General features: G+C 43.5%; 1 protein-coding gene across 13 annotated transcripts in view; it reads right to left on the minus strand.

Annotated features, from left to right (window-relative positions):
* LOC136433960 (kinesin-like protein KIF26B) overlaps positions 1 to 18,039 on the minus strand; it is a 114,937-nt gene that overhangs the window by 18,305 nt on the left and 78,593 nt on the right. For 10 of the 13 annotated variants that reach the window (XM_066426580.1, XM_066426579.1, XM_066426576.1 and 7 more), the window contains 3 exons: positions 9,514 to 9,691; positions 3,819 to 4,007; positions 2,216 to 2,309 (listed from right to left, as the gene is read on the minus strand). In XM_066426580.1, the coding sequence (XP_066282677.1) occupies positions 2,216 to 2,309; positions 3,819 to 4,007; positions 9,514 to 9,691 (461 nt within the window). Of the gene's footprint in view, positions 1 to 2,215; positions 2,310 to 3,818; positions 4,008 to 9,513; positions 9,692 to 10,781; positions 10,983 to 13,935; positions 14,142 to 15,980; positions 16,034 to 18,039 lie in introns of those variants that run through there. The other 3 variants (XM_066426588.1, XM_066426587.1, XM_066426590.1) reach the window with 3 other exon arrangements.

Genomic DNA, 18,039 nt, shown 5'->3' on the forward strand with positions numbered 1-18,039 from the left:
TTTTTCCATTTGCTGTTTTTTTCTGACAGTATGGGTACTGTCCGACAAAACAGCAGATCAGAAAAAGTCAAGACTTTCTAAACCAACACATGCTTGTAGATTAACTGGTGCATGCTTTCCTCAGTTAAAGTCAAAGCGTGCAAAACTGGCCGGAGTGACACATCATAGGTCTGTGGGGGGCTTCCAAAACAAATAGACCCAGAGCAAAGTAAATTACAGAGAAAAGGTTGGCTGCCCGTAGCACAAGGGGCGAGGGGTGTTCCTGTCCAGCCAAGTGGACTGTCGTCTGTCAATCCATCCTACACGCTTCGTGACACACGGAATATTGAAGGGAAAGTAAACCTGCAATCTGTCTCCAATGGGCCATCTTGTACGCGCACTCATGTCACAGAGTTTGCCCGGACAAGCGACTTTTGTTATGAGGTATTGATTTTATCCCACTGATGAAGCTAGGCTGCATCACTTTTCATCAAGAGGCGATTGCGGCTTGTTATGGGGACATCTGCACCCCTATTTTAGAGAAATTACCTGGCCATGAGGGGATTGGATTTTTTGTGGGCATGCGTTTTTCCCCGGCATTGCAGCGTACACGAAATTAACTGTACATTATGTGAGAACAGTCAGTTGGTAGAATGGGTGTCTACCTCGCTCTTTATCAAAACATGAGAATTACGATGCATGTATTTGCACAAAAATTTGGGAGAGCTTGATCAGAATACTGTACGCAGTTTAGTCTTTCCTTGGTTCTCATATTCTCCAAATGACCAGTATGGCCAGAATGCGGTAGACAGAAGGGAGGTCGCATGGGAAGCACAGATTAGATGCCAGAGTAGAATATTTGTGTAGAACCTGAAGTTCAGCAAGGTTTGCCCCTGGTCAGTGGTGCATTGCACACCATTTATTTGTGTAGAAAAAGCTGAGGTCTTCCTTTCAATGTTTCATTATCGTATTTCTCCAGCAAAGCCAGAATGAGGTGGACACGCCAGGCTTTAGCAGGTCAGGTGCCAACAAAAGGGTAATGCCAATATTTGACTTCTAATCCACAGGGGGGCAGACGTCAGGCTGGACACACCGCCGAAAGAAGATGCATGGTGTGGTCGGGCCGCGGACACAAAGCTCTTAATGGAACAGGGTCTGCCCCGCACCCGCCGCAAGATTAGGGGGTCAGCGGCCTCGTAATGAAGGGTGATCCCCAGGAAAGAGCAGCACGGCTTTGTCGGGCATCGCTTTAAACTGACCACTCTGTATCATGCATCCGTAATCTTATAGAGGAGATGTAATGAATACATTAATTACTTTCAGTGACATCTCTTCTAGTTTTCCTTACTTAGTTACTATACGTATCTTTAAAATGTTTGACTGTGTACACATACACTACATCAGCTTGAAGTGAAGCTGAATTTTTGCAGGAAATGGTGGTTTTTGTAGATTATCAAAATGTGAACTGTGGATGCCGGCTGGCTTGCCAGTGTAATCCCAGGTCACACACTGTGCTCCTGATTGTATCCCTCGCAATGGGCTTTAGCCGTGATCAGGGAAGCATGACTTCCATCTATAGACTTTTTTCTTTACAAAAAACAAATCGTAGAGGTACTGTCCCTCTCCAAAGAAGTCTGAGATTACTACGTTTACTCATGCACCTGCCAGCCTTGTGGTAGGCATTGGTCAGAACATTAGCTCATCTCTCTATACAGCTACTCGCCGCGGTCCCCAGGCACACACCTCATTATGAGGTTTAATTTCACAGAAAATGACCACTTGGGTCCACAATGGACCAGTGGGAAGGCTGGCTGCACAGCACATCAATACCACATATCCCACCCACACCCCGGCAAATAGCTGTGTTTAGCAAGCTTTTGAATTCACGCAGTTACCTTGCAGGTGTCCCTACAGCTGACCACTGGACGCGCTTTTCTTCTTAGAAGTTACAGATTTTCTATTTCTTTTCATGAAGCTTTAAACCAATAGAATTCAGCAGGTTTTCAACTCATAGTACATAACCAATAGGCCCAAGCATATGTTTAACTCATGTATGAATGTATATACAGACTTAATTATGACTATATGCCCCTATGCAGGGGAGGGAGACCCTTACCTTTACAATACACATCTTACTTATGTGGCAGATATACTAAAAGTAAACAATGGTTGCCAGCTACGATATGAAAAGAAAAGGGTAAGAGCAGCTGACGTATTATAAGATCATTTCTCTTACCAAGTTTTGAGTGTCCGTAGCAGAAAACGCAGCCGTCCGCACCACCGACTACAGATTGGAGGATGTCAGAAAGTGCTGATGAACACACTTCAACCTGAAGAGGTAACAGAACAACATTTGTTACATTACAAATCTATACAACTGGACAATACAAATCAATAATAAACAGAGATGTCAGGGCATACAGTACTTGTCTTTTCATCAGTGTACTGGTATGGAAGTGTCAATGATACGTAAATGTTGACATGTAAAAAAAATTGTAAACAATGTTCAGTATATGCTCTTAACTGCCCAAGAACTGACCACTCAGGGAAACAATGAAATCTGGTCTATGTGGACAGGTGGCCACCATAGACAGGATTCTAAATGCTTGCATCAAGGTGTTCGTATATTTACATTGCTGATATCTAAGTCAAATACAACCTTCTCAAGTCTTTGCCTGTTCCATATTGACATGATGAATGAATAGAACTACACAAGGCTGGAAGTCAGGAGAACTTTCTTCAATGCCTTTAAAAAATTGTGCAGACCCTGTCTCTAACACGGAAAAGTAAACAAACTGAAACTGAAACTTCCGACCAAACAGGTGCATCTGATGAAACACAGAATTTGTTTACATGGTTTTTGTTTATGATATAAAACAAAGGGCCATTCGATAAACCCAAGCCTGGTAAAGCCGCGCCGCTGGGCTGTTGGAACAGCAGTAGTCCGGTTAAGCCCCGTCCACGTCCAACACAAACTCACAAACAAAGGACAGGTTTTATGCAGGTGACTTCAAAAGGGTGCTTACATGGATTTCAATCTCCGGCAAATATTTACCATAACTTGTGAGAAAGGGTTTGGAGTTGATTTATTGTCTTTGTCTGTGATAACAGCACACTTCAGAGACGCTCCTTCCAACCGTGAACTGCGAAGTCGAAATTTCGAACGCTTCCGTTTTCATATTATTGTAAAACTGAAAAGATTTCCTTCATAATTCTGAGCGATCTTAACAAACAAACTGGGAGGGATCAAGTATTAAAGAGAGTTTCCACTGTTTACGGACAAAGTCTTGTGACAACATTTGCCGGTCATCAAAGGGGCCGACGTCACCCAGAGAGATAGCACGTCGCACGACCCAACCTCAACCCCCCTCTTAACACCACAACATGTATGACTGCGTGATAAGTCCAATTTATCACCAATAGGTCAGTAACCTTGTTATGTAAGTCTTGCATAACTTTGACCCTCGTGATTTTCTGAGCTGCAGACAACTTCTTACAGCGAAACTGTACCTAATGAAGTGTCCTACGTACTGATATATTCACCAGTACGAGTTTGTCGGTCAACAAAATAAGTAAAAAATTCAGGAAAGGATTTCTTCTTTTTTTAACGCTTTTGATAGGTTTTGCGAAAGACATAAATCCACAATTACATGTTTTTGCATCTTCAACTTCAAGAATTTACAATTCTTCACGAATATTTTCTGCCATACATCTTCAAATATCAAAGTAGACACTGAATATGCTTTTCCAATATGTTACTACTGAACTACAGAATTGTAGCACGAAATTAAGTCGCGAAAATAAACAGATGTACAGTAGTTTCCTGTCCTGTTGCTTACCTGAGAGGCATCCTCTGAGAATATGGCGTCGAAAGCGAACATCTTGGGCGCCGCCACGGCCATCCTGCGGTGCGACACGCCGTTGAGGGAGGGGTCGTACAGGGTGACCTGCTTCCGTCGCTGGTCCACCATCAGGGACGAGTTGGCGATGTCTTCTCCCGTCGGACACACACGCAGCATCACCTTCACCTGCACAGCGGAACAAGCGAGAAACATTAGTGTCATGTCTAACAAAAACTATGCTCTGCACAGTTAATCTCCAAGCATATCTATCGGTGGCAAGGCAGCATCAAACCGGTGGATTTTGATACTGGTTGGCCCTTTTTGATACTGCCTTGCCATCGATAGATCTGCTTAGAGATTACTGCACAGTCACTCTACGTTAGCAGCTCTGTCCGGTAGATGGACCAAGCTTTTTCTGCTTATGCTGGTGCAACACCAAATGAAATTGTACCGGCATAGGATATACAAAAGTAAGCCAAAGCCTCACAACTTCACCTGCATGGTAGCAAAAGTGATGAATGCTTCTGTTGTGTCTACCAAGTATTTTGCCCTGCACACCCTAACGGTAGCAGTATGGATCTGGTGACTGTGTAGGAATCCCTATCCCAGATTTGCTTGATTACAGCTGCATGGCTGATCAAATAGGGGGATTCGCGACACTGTGCAAATAAGAAAATCTGGGCTGTACTAACTCAGTAATGAAGAATTTACAGAGAATCACTGTTATGACAAGCTGAGATAAGAGACTTAATCTACCTGCAAATACTACAACTATCGACTATTTCATAAGTTTGAAACAGTCGACTTTTATTCTTTTTTGTTGTTGCAGTTCTTGTGGTTTTGTGTCTTTTCTAAAAGTTGAGCAATTCTAACGATAGTTAAACTATTTCCAGAAGAACAACTTTCAATTTATTAACTGAAAAGCCGTTTTCAAAGCTCTATTGCAATACTGATAGTTATGTATGTTATGATAGTCATAAAAGGTTGAATTATTGGCCCCCAAATATGACAATAGTTTATATACTAGGAAAACAATTGACCACTTGTGGCCAGTTTACTTGGTTCCCTTTCATAAATGTGGGTTTTATGAAAGCATAATGGAGATAAATACGGAAGGTATGACCACTCTCCCCCAAAAAAATATGAAGATAGTTTATAAACTAGGAAAACAAGTGACCACTTGTGGGCAGTTTGGTAGGTTCCCCTTCATAAATGCAGGTTTTATGAAAGCCTAATGGAGATTAATATGTAGGTATGAAGGCCCTAATGTCCATCTCGTGAGGGTCGCGTCTCCTGTGACGGATGTTTCGGCCCGGCCATTTCAAACCTAATACCAGCCGGCTCACCTCATCATCACGGGCTCGCGTAGGAAGATTGCTTATTAATATGCATGAAAAATGGACTTTTGGGCCTTGAGGATCGGTGATGTCAGACTCGGTTTAGCACGGGGAAAAGTTTGCACCTTTCAAAGTGACTTACATAGCCTGGTAAAGATGGGCCTGATGAGGCTGGGTTTGAGGTTATTTTGAACCATTAGCTGACAAGTCACAGCTTTTCTTAATTTGAGGTCGCTACAAATTAGTAAGTACAATAAATTGGAAAAAATTCATCAATGATGAAAAAACTCATTATCATCAATGATTACAGCCTGCTTCATACATTTTGTATCTCTTCTTGCTAAGTATGCTTTTGCTAAATAAGGGTATCCTATTTCTACAATGAAAGAACTTTTTTAAAGTTTTTTTTTAGTTTCGACCTTAAAAACCAACACACTTATTCAGAAGACTGGGGGTGACCCAGTGTGGTAGGATGAAAATGCAAGTCATAGTGACTCTGCGGTGCACTACTAGTTTTTATTACCTGAAAAGTATCATGCTTCGACTCAGCTGAGGACGACTGCTTTGGTTTACTTTTGTTTTACTATCAGAGACCGAGAGTGATGTTCTCAACTAAACAAGCATCCAGGTCAATACATTGCACCAACAGTGGCAGCATTCAAACATGGGCCGTGGACCTGTACCTGCAATACTCTACATGTATACCTCATCACAGCAATGATGTAACCCTGCCATTTTTACTTGAAGCTTTCAGCATCCCCTGAACTACTTTCGATCTCAATGAAAAGACCAGGTTGACCACTCCTCAAGAGCAGCATATGTCAATAACAGGCTAAGGTCTACCGCCAGAGATTATAGTTTTATAAAAATAATCAAACCGGGCACTGAATATGCCCCATGACATTATAAAATGGCATTTTGGTATTGCGGGAGGACTGGCCATAAAGCCGAACTGTGTCCACTCATGCATAAGCTTGACATTTTGACCCGTTATGGGCACAGAACACAGCTGATATCTGGCATTCATAACGTCCTCGTCATCATATTAGGGCCCAGTTATTAATTCATATCAGCTGTAACCCACATCGTAAAAATGTCCAGCCATTTTCGGTGGTTTTTAATGTCAGTGTCTGTTGGAACTTGGCCTTTCAGACTTTTTTCTTCTTTGGGTTTTTCATTCTTAAACCTTCAGCCTACTGCAGTAGCTGTTTGGCACCAAATTTGTATGTGTTTGGAGTTAAGCAGCAGGGAGAAGGTTGCATAAAAGTTGAAGATCATTGCAATGGCAACTCTCAGATTACAATAACTCACTGAAGACAGGGCAAGCTTTTTCTGAATAAACATTGAATATACCGTTGGCAAAAATACAGCCTATGTGTAGGGGACGCACAAAAATAAGGTAAAACCTCATATCTGCTTAGATGATACTTCTACCTCTCTTATCTACCAAGGTGCCTGTCTCCACGGAGATGACCTTTGTCCCCAAACAGATGTTCCATCACTTGTGTGTCATCAGCACCCTCACAGAAAATTAGGCCATTAGCTGTGACCACCTTCCCTTTCTGGGGCACTGAACCTTCACAATCAAATTTGTAAAACCTGCTAACTAGAAAATCTTTACACATTGCTAGCTACTGGCCATTACAGTGGGATTTGGAGGGACGCTGATGAGACCAGGAGAAAAAGTTTTACAAAGACACAGGAGCATTGTGTTGTCTGGGCCGTGTGAAACTTAAGGTAAATTTTGAAATCATTTTCAAGTTTAATCATCACAAGGCTTAAGCTTTGGTCACGACTGGCAGCATTTATAATCCCAATACAGTCGCTACTCTTATAGGGTAGAATTCTGAGTCCAAATGATAGTAAGGCATAAAATGGCTCGTAACCAAACCAATAATGATGTCGGATTTCAGACAGCCACGGCAATTTCTGCGGCAGTAAACGGAAGCCCTTGATAATGCGGCAGTTAAGTTTTCCACATCCGAGCTCGGACGTTATTATACAGTGGACAGGCCGCCGATTTATCACTCGCGGTGGCTACAGCAACGGTCCAAACTTATTGAAAATTTTATACAGTGGCAATCGACGTCCAATGAATATCATTACAGTAATAACTCGCCCATGCACACATGAGGTCATAATGAAAAAGCGGCTGTCACTAGACGACCCGACCTTCTCACCCTAAAATATGTGAAAACTGAAACAGGCCTTAAAAATAGATACTGATACTTAGCTTTGGTATATAGTTTAGTTTGAAGTTTGATTTCAATGTCCTTTACCCTACTTAAATGAATTTGTCAACAAGGCTAGCCCGTTCTAATACGTACTGGCTAGTTAGGTAGTCAAACTAATGAAATGTAGAATTTCTCATAAATATTGCAAGTCTATGATACACAGTAAGCAAGTTTGACATCTATACGTTTTGTGAATGAAAATTGATGGCAAAGTAAAGTAAGGTAAAGCAGTAATTCTCAATTGAGGTGAAGCACGATGCTTTTCAAGTAGCTAGTTGTAGTGCCATGTGGTTTCGCTACCCCTCGCGTTTTCAGCCTAGTACGCCCATACTCTTCTCAATAAGTGTGTTGGGTTCTTTTTTTCTTCTTCGTGTGCAGAGGTTTGATGCTTGAGGCTAACACCTAAAGCTCCCTCATACACACTGGTACAAATATGGGTAGTTCTGATCTGCACTACTTGTGGGGTGTGCTTCCCATGACCAATAGATCCCAGGCCACACATCATTTCGGCACTGCTGAAATGGGATGAGCTGCACTTGCTGAGAAGCTAATAACTTCCTGGCAAAATCAAGGCTGACCTCTGGCCTACAGAGGACTCCTGGGGCATATTGGAAAAATGGCTTCATTCACGTCCAGCGAGAAGGGCTGATTGGGGGACATCATAATCATGGGGGGCCCCCGGGAGGCGAGGGAACTCACTCCGATTTTTGTTATGATGATGGAAGAAAATGTGTTCCAAGAGATGCATTTAAAATGCAAGTGCTCAATGATGTCATTGGTGTCAAGACATTACAGAGGATAAATTATTTGTGTTTATATATGAGTTCAAAATATTGCAGTTTAAAAAAGAGTACCTATCACTCAGAAAACAGTTTGTAGCTAACACACAAGGCAACAAAAGCTTAGATTTTGTTCTTTCTTTCTCACAGAATATTTATATAGACTTTTCCCTTCACCATGCGAGGCATTTATCTGGTACAATATAGAATCTACACATATTGATATTTCTGTTGTTGCAATTCAGATTGTTGAAAAATTGCAAAATGTATTCAAGCTTATAAACATTCCCCTGTGTGGGAATATGCAGTAAAAACTGGGCCAAGCTCAGTCACACTACAAGGTCAAACTAGCTGTCCGGAAAAACGCAACATTCAAATTCCACTTAAACTTTCATTTCCGTCAAATTGATACAAATGGCTCAATCTGCTACGTTCATATGACGGGTTTTGGTCCGTAGCTGCGGTGGATTTGTCCCAGCATGGGCCGCTACATTACTTGATCTGACCGCTGTAGCAAAGTCACACCATTGGGCGAACAGGTGTAGCGAGTGAGAGAGGAGCCATTTGTTACAATTTGGCCACCGGTCCCACAGTGTCAGCCCTGTGCCGTGGGTTTAGCCGGGCAGCAATTATAGGAGCTTTATTAGGCTGGAACACATTCAGGATTTGACGGGATTAGGAGCTTTGCAATTAAATACTGGACAAAAAGTCCTTTTCAATTATAACTGACCCCCTTTCAATAAACGTACGGTAATTTGGAAAGACTTTAAAAAAATCGGAATCTTCAATATATTTTCAAGCCAGATATGATTTTCACAATAGGCATCAATGATAATTTTGCTTGAATTCATCTAAAGTCTGCTTGTTTTTCCTCAAACATGGCCATCTCCAAATGTCCAGCATCATTTTGCTATACATTTCTAGGGAGAGCCCTGTGTATAATAGATGGGTACTGCACCTTGCCTGTGTCATGTAAACTAGTGCACAACAGTATCTTTACATACGTAACCCTACACTAGGTGCACCCATAATAAAGAATTTGGGTGCACGAAAGTAGTCTCTACCAGACTAACCGCGCCGGCTATAGGGTGAGTATTTGCCGGGGGACTTTGGTCATCGAGGGTAACATTGGACCCTATCTCCGTACCCGACTCCCTTCATACAATTGACTCTATTTTGGCCAATTTCTACTATTTTCCCAGCAAACTGCGGAGGCTGGCAGAGCCTAGCACAAAAGTGCATCATAGTGCAACCAGTACTAAGAGCTATGAACGAGTACCGAAGAGACAGCACCTTGTATAAATACTGTAGACGTTAAACAAGGACATCAAAAACACCGTACCTTGCCCACGCCGAGGTTGTCCCTCTTGCTGCTGGTGCGGAGGAAACATGGCGGCACGGACGGCGGACTGGCCTTGAGGAGGTCGCTGAAGTTGGTGGGGAAGACGGGCAGCTCGGGCTGCGGCTCCGGCGCGTGCTTCTTCTTCTTCTTGGAGGCCAGGTTGAGCTTCTGGGCAGCCCTACAGGACGACAGAATGTTACATTTAGATTCACATTTTCAAAGAAAGAAAGACAATAAGAGCTATATCCATATCTATATAACGTTACATTAAGATTACAACATTTTCAAACAAAGAGACATCCATCTATGGGTACTAAGCAAAACCTTTCACAGGGCATAACACTTTGGGTGCTAAGAGCTGTATCCATATCTTCATCTGTTACTGTATCAAAAAGGACAACTCGCCCAATATGATGTTTTCAAGGTGTTTTTTTTTTACATCTTTATAACAAAATAAGCAAGCAGACAACAGGAAAAAGATGGCCAAAAGGAAAACCTGCATCTAGCTGACATAAATCATAAACTCGGAAACTGTGTGTACAGACTTTCCAATCAGACTCTGTTTTCAGACTGATATTCCAGTTGAGCATCATTATTTCAAATCCAACCAACAAATTGAATTGGTGTGGTCTAACCAACCTTTGACATCACATTCACACTTCAGTATGGCATTGTACAGAAGTGCAGGTGGTCACATTGCATCATGCCAACAACATGTCATATCTGAGTCCAAGTGTTATTCAAACAAAGGTTCAAAGATATCTGACCACACTTGATAACACTATTGTTAACAGTGAGTTCTGCTCTGTCAATGACTAGTTCTGGCAAAAAAGTCAAAATTGTAGCTGCAATGTTTGTAAGGCCTAATGTAATGGCCTCCACACTGATTTCCTTCCTGTGTGAAGAATGCAACTTGAAGTCTAGAAAAACAAAACAAAACACAAGAAAACAACTACCTCGTACTCCCAAAACTTTCTTTGCTTGACCTTTTGACCCTTAGAACAACCAAACAGTTTTCCAACTTGAGGTAAAACAGTAAATCTACACAAAACCTAACAGTCTGCTTCTTCGATATTTTGAGATTCTGCATGACCAAAACATGGGTAGAAACACTACTGATTTGAGACTGGATCTAGGCAATATAACACAACATATGAAAGTGAACTTATGACAAGCCACATAACGAATCCTTCCAAATAAGCACTGAGAGATATAAGACAAAACTGAGGGATCTACTGTATATAGAAATAGATAGTAGTAGAACAGACCTGGACACCAAACTCTGCATCATCCTGGCTATTGTGTGACCATTCCCAGACTGGTCAGACACTAAAACCTATCTCCCACTGTGCCTTTTACAAACTGATTTACATACGGGACCACCCCCTTTCCCCAGCATGGGCCCTGCTGTCCTGTCCACTCCATCATGCTTACCACAGGGGCACTGACAACCGGACAATTGCACCCACCACAAATGGTCACCGACCAAACTTGGTAGGGACTGCCCAACTCTGCCACACTCTCCTTGGTTGTACTTCTGACTTTTCTACAATGGCATAAATGTTAGCATTGTTACATGACAACCTAGGAATTTTCAAAACTGACATTTTCAAGTTTGAAAAAAACTGTGACGTATGACAATTAAACAAATGCTGTGAAATCAGCTACTGAAGGAAATGTGGCTTGGAGCGTGATCTTTGACCTCCAGAACAAAGGCTGACATGGTCCCATGCTGAATCTGTGCAAACAGTGACAGAATGCCGGGCTTGTAGCCCTGCCTCCTGCGCATGTTCTGCCTTTGTCATTCGAGCGCTGAACGACAGCCCTGCATGGCCAGTCGCATGCAGGGACACAACATGGGAGACAACAGAAAAAAAGGAGCTAAACGCACAATAAACACCTCATCCACATGACAGTACTGGTTCGCGCCACAACTGAGGAACTAATTACATCATCACATAACAATAGATGCATTGATAAGATTACCCATTCACATGCACCTGTGAACATACAGCTTCTCACCACTACTCTGGGACAGGGACTATGGGCACTGAAGAAATTGGGACAAAAAACTGTAGGGAAAACCAAGATGTTCTTTCCTACTGTTTTTTTGAAGTAGAAAAACTGGATTTTACAACTGTGGGTTGTCAATATGTAGGTCCTTAGTTGTCTAACTCTTCTAGAAAATTATTCAGCCTGTCTCAGTGTCTGGCTAGTTTCTATAATCATTTTTTTCAGCACCCAAAAGAGTCTGGCTGAGCGTATGAAGAAAACCAACATGTTCTGTTGTTATGAGATAAACACTGGCTTTTACAAGAAGGAGGAGCCTGCGTGGGGAACTGATAAAATCAGGTTAACAAGGTACTAGTGTCTCCAGGGATGTCTGATCTGTCAATAAAACAATGCCATCTATAAAAAGAAATCAGGAGAAACTCAGTGACTGGGAGAAACTAGTATAGGAAAACCGTGATGTTCCTTCCTATAGTTGTTATGAGGGGAACACAGGCTTTATAAGGAGAGAGAGCTTGGGGAACTGATAATATCACATTATCAGACTGACAATTCGAAGGAAAATAAAGGCTTTGACTTGACAAGAAAGTAGGAGACACTAGGAAAACCATGATGGTGTTCCTATTGTTGTTATGAGATGGAGACAGAGGCTTTTAACAAGAAGGAGGGAAATCTAGAGATAAAATCAGGTGACAAGATCTCTAGTGTCTCCAGAGATGGGCCCTCTGATCCCTCAATATAGCCATGTCATCGCCTGTCCAATAATCCAATCACCTGGTGTCTCAGGGGCTGTCCTGCCCTAAGCCACAGGGCCGAAAGTGACCAGGCCAGTGCCCATGTTTGGGCACAGCGAGCTGTCCCCCCTCTGATCCCCCAAATCCTTCCTGTTCCACCAGGATTGTTCGCACCAGATGTTTTTGGCCGGGTGGTGACAAGTGCCCCCAGTGTTGTGGCCTTTCCTGTTCCCATCAAAGAGTTCGCAAGGGGAGATATGACACAACCACAAAGTTGTTGAACACCTGTTAGGACCTACGTGTCACCCCACAGCACCCACAGCTGGGGATGGGAGGGCCCTGGGCTGGCTGGGCGGGAAGTTTATAGGGGGCGACTAATAACAACGGATTACGGAAGTATCCCATCGTTAACAGTTTTAGCACCCTCCCACTACAAAATTATCATTTCTGTTGACTCATTGTGAAATGGCATTTCTATGGCTTCTATTTTACATGTATCACCACAAAAAGTCAGTCACAATTATTAAATACTACTTCTACACAGAGTAAATTTGAAGAAATACCAGTCTAGACCTAGAAGCTATATAATAGAACAAAGTTTTGAAGTTGCATTTCTTTGGCCTCTGTTCACACCAATCACCACTAAAAGCCAGTCAAGAATATAACTTCTACAGAGAGTAAATTTGAAGAAATACCAGTCTAGACGATACATATATAATGAGAACAAAATGGTCATATAATATCATGATATGAATCTTTACAGCTATGGGATAAGCCTGTTCGGAAACCACAAAAAGGTGAAACTTCCGTTCACCTACTGTTCACAGCTGTGTAGCTCATTAGTTATTTATCTACCTGTGCTAAAAGCCATTGGGTACAGTAAGCCACCGTCAAATGCATGTCTATAGGTATGTAAAGTACAGACATTGGGAGAAAATGTAACCGTAATTCAGACCACCCTGATGTTTAGGACGTTCGAAATACAACTTTGCTAGGTAACACTGTGCCTGGCTGGGAATTTACAGGCCCAGACCGTCGAGCTGCCGCACTCTCAATGGCTCCTTCCACCTTTTCATTGGTTATGTACACATCTCTATGCACTCCCCCTGCAGCAATGGTTGTAAATGCCTCCAGTACACTGGGAAGTAAACCACAAGTCGTTCAACACACAATGGGGGAACTGGGGCCGGCGGAAGGACGCAATTGCGGAGGAATGTTCGGCATTTCTGGGGCTGACTCCACGTGAATGTTAGTCAGGAGGAGATGATGAACAATGTTTGCCTGTTGTGAAAGGGCCATAGTGGCGAACGTCAAGTCCACACAAGGGAAAGGAATTCCTGCCACATTCAGGTGTCAAGCGGGACTTAGGCCAGATTTAATTTGTCTACAACGTCAAAGCGGCCTTACCCATACGCACATGGTTCATTCTAGCCGGCGCGCACGAAATCAACTGACCTGTGTGATTTCTTATGTTAGTATCAAACGGAGTGTAATAGCTATAGGGATGGGCCATTCCGACAGGATACGAAACATAGAACCGATGTCATTTACACCACCGAAAATATCCTTACAACAAGTATCAGACGATCAGTAACGATCTCGAAAACTAGGAAATCGAAGAATGGGTACCACAATGACTCCTATGAGCTTGGAGGGTATTCCAGTAGCTGACTCTTACCTGAACCACTGGGGCTGCTTGAACATGCTCCCAACAGGTGTGACAGAACCTGGCGGTCGTCGACTCTTAACCAAACACGCAGCCTTCGTTGACAGAGGCTGTGGCATAAACTCGGCACTTCTCTTTACACCACACGTGCAATCATAACACGGTCGGCGGCTTCACTCGCACCAATGTTGTCTCTTTCGTCGCGGCTCTTTTTGAAGCCTTTCCCCTCCAAGGTGTGGACACAATTATGCATCACCCTCCCCCGCCGTAAAACCGTATGGCTCTAATTGGCTTGATGACCGGCATTCCGACTGGTCAAGAGGATGGTTTACGCTGATTTATGGAGTCTTCAAGCCGCTGCCTACGCAGTAATCTTCCCGCAAACGACCGGGGATTCCGAGAGGCGTTGACTCGCACGTAACACGATTCGTGGTCTTCCAAAAACTCACCACTCTCGTTACTTCCGTCCCATTCCCCAGCACACGTAAGACTCCGGTAAAATTTCCAGCAGGCTTCTAACAAGGCGGATTTATAGCATTCCTCTTGGGCGGGTAGACTTAACGAGCTCAAATCCTACGAAAACTTGACGTAACTTCCAAGGATTCACACGTCAGTACTTCCTACTGGTATACAACAGTTGTCAGAAGTTTTTCTGACGTTTCAAACTGCTTTTTCCTCCTACCGGTCACTGAGCACTACCACCATCAGAACAGGTAACGTCACCCACTCACCTTTTGGTCACCCCTAGCTGACCCCGGGTCACCTGAAAATGTTGGGCAGTATAATAACTGTGTCATAAAGAAGACAAAGGCCACACCACAAAATGGAAACTTTGATCCAGCCCAGGCCAATTAGTCTTCGGCTGTGTCAACACATCGCTGCCCAAACAATGCCTGCTGCCCCAAGATAAATGGGGGGCCTGTGTGTGGACTCATATTTACTGCTCCCATAAACCACGACAATAGGCACAGGCCAGGTACGCAACACAGGAGAGGTCAAAAGTACAATACAGCCGGGCGGACGCCGCCGCTAAAAATACGCTTTCAACCAGGTGTCGGTCTGAACGGAGGCGGAGACGCCAAGAAAGGAGGGCTTTCGGTTGATAGGCTTGGAATAGAGATGACCTCATCTAGCGGTAGTTAAAGGGGCAGTTGTGCAAACTCAGGGAAACTCGTTCTGTGGGCACCTGTGGCTCGGACCACAGCAACACTTTACGGCAAGGTAACCAACGGGCTTGGCCATCTCCTAACCAAGAGAACTCCCCTCCCAAACTCTTGACAAACCAACACTTTTCATCTACAGGAAAGCCATAGAAAGAAAATTCTTTAAAAACCTTGCCAAGACAAGAGCACACCGACTTGTTGCATAATGACAATATTGATACAGGAAGGCAGTTTGCGGGTCGAGCTGTAACAACGCATGTGGCACTGAAGTGCGCTGTAAGTTTTCAACACCCGTAAAGTTCCATGTACATATTTTGCAAACATATTGCGATGCGCGGACTTCAAACGGGGGATGTCTTTACCCATCAACATGCCCCACGTTATGGTATTTGAACAGGTGCCCTCCCCCCTCTGCAACATGTGGCCGAAAGACGAGCTGCTATCTCATGCCGCTACCCTGAAAGCAGAGACATTCTCTTTTTTCTGCCCTTCTATTTCAATATTCAGGACTCTCCCTAAGCAATGGAGTACTGCACTACCTTGATATGATACTGTAGCAGCACCACCTTGTCAATTTTCGACTTTAGGTAACTTTGCTTCGATTCATCAAAAGTTGAACATTATCTGGGGCAAGTTTCTCCCTCTCCAGACTAACACTGAGTTATACCACATTATTTTGAATTTCTGGCCCTCCTACTGTATTAGTTATGAGTTATGATACTGATTCATAACAGTAACTAACTCTGTCAACATCAATTCCCTATATCAGACACCCCTATGTAGCTGATTATAATTGCCAAGACTCTGCGGAGGATCTTCGCACCATCAGATGATTTCTCAAGTGTTTAATTACGCTCCCTCTCGAGGAGTCCTTCAAAAGACACACACACGTACCTGGCCACTAGGGGCAGATGTTCCTCAAGTCGGTGCATGGTGACACCGCTGTGGCAAGATCCCCTCTGCCAGAAATACCATGCTGTTATTCGCAAAAGTCCAGGTAAGGAGTCTTCAAGGGTGGGACAGGTGTCCACCTGCCTATCAGCGGACTGACTGCCTTGCTGCCGGGTGCCCGGCCACTGGCCGCTAAGTGACTATGACAAGCGTTCCCCACGATAGGAATCAGACCCCATGCCAAGAACAAAAAAGAAAACAAAACAGCCCAATTTGGTCCCTACACAGAAAACAACCCCATTTAGAAGTTTCCCAACAAATCAGGAAAACAAGCCAACACCGCAAGACTGGGCTCTTTGCCACAAATATAGAAGGGCTCAAGAGCTTGCAAAATATTTGCCGTCCCGATCACACACGGTGGGCTTCGGCACTCCAAACCTCTGCCCAGCTACTCTCCCCGCTACAAGATGTTAATATATTAATTAACAAACAAGACAAACTCGGTAATTAATGTCGTACAAACACCGCAGGGGGCACCGGCCAGCCACTTCAATGTAAAATTACATGATGAAATGGACACTGAAATATATAAATGCCCATATTTATATTTACAGAGCCTCCGAGGACAAATATACCTGTGTTTATTCTCCACTTTATCTTGATCTCCCCGCACGTCGTCGCTTTGATGTCAGAGACACGAGGGGAGAGAACGTGGCCCGTCATGACATCGTTTTTACCGGTAGGCCGGCTGCGCCGTACCCACACACGCAAACCGCGTTACGTCGCGGGAAAACCGCTGCGGTTACCCGGGAGACGGTCCAACCTCCCGTGACATGTTAATCTCCGAGACAAGCAAAACAACAGCGGAAGTGCAAGTGCCTCGCTGACAAAAACAGTAGATACCCAGGAATTCAGACATCTGACAGCTAGGACATAGACCGAAAATCGACTTTACACATGTCAGTACAGGTGGTTGGAAGCGTGCCAATGTTAACAAGACACAAGTTCAAAGACTTACAATTTGGGAGAAAGGACAGTTGAAAGAGAGAGGAATTCAGACTTAAAACATTTGACATCTAGAGAGATCTATAAATCTACCAAAAGTTTACTGTTCCCTTGCTGGGGTTGGAACACGTGGGTAGGACAGAGAGGATATTCATAAATCTACCAAAAGTTGACTGTACACTTGCAGGTACTGGAGTTGGTACAGGTGGGTAGAACTGTGCCAACATGAACTAAATAAAAATTCAGCAATGAGGGACGAAGGACATTCACAGATACCCCAGAATTTAGACTAAAAAAACATTTGACAGCGAAGACATCTATGATCTGCCAAAAGTTAACTGTATAAACTTGCAGGTGCTGGGTAGAGCAGGTGATTGGCACCCAGCCAAAGGTGAACAACACACAAGTTCAACAATGTGGGGGAAAGGACATTCGCAAGATAACCCATACAGTAGTGCAATGCAATGATTACGGTCACCGTAAGAGAGCTGGCTGGCAAGAACTTTGTAATGTTACAAGACAACTCCGATTACAATATGCCAGTCTCACTGCAGATTTTTTTTTCACTTTCGACAAATTTTGATCATTTCATTAACAGAATTTCAGAAAGCAGGTAGTTGCTAGACAGGTGTATTTTTGCCATTATGTAAAAAAGGGCAAAATATCTCCATACCTAATGTCTAACACAGAATACCAACTCTTTTTTACAGTTGGACATCACATGTACGCCAACGTTTTCCCTGACCCCCCCTCCCCCAATTAGTCACCTGTAAACTTTTGTCACCCCTAGAAGAACCCCCGCCCCAGGCTAGGCAATTATCACATGGGCAGAGAGAGCATGCCGACTCCATAGCTCCCAGTCAGGTTGTAAAAGCCGCTTGTCAGGTGCCCAGCGGACCAGATAATAATACATTCTTACATCTCCCCGACTATCATCTTCCTCAGTAAAAGCACAAAACAAGTGTGTGAGAACGTTAGAACCGCCATCATTATGACACCTGGAAAATAAATCTCTCCTTCCAGCTTAGGAATGAAGGATGATGTCATTTCAATTTGA

The sequence above is a fragment of the Branchiostoma lanceolatum genome, chromosome 4 (genome assembly GCF_035083965.1).
Source record: "Branchiostoma lanceolatum isolate klBraLanc5 chromosome 4, klBraLanc5.hap2, whole genome shotgun sequence".
Classification (NCBI taxonomy): domain Eukaryota; kingdom Metazoa; phylum Chordata; class Leptocardii; order Amphioxiformes; family Branchiostomatidae; genus Branchiostoma; species Branchiostoma lanceolatum.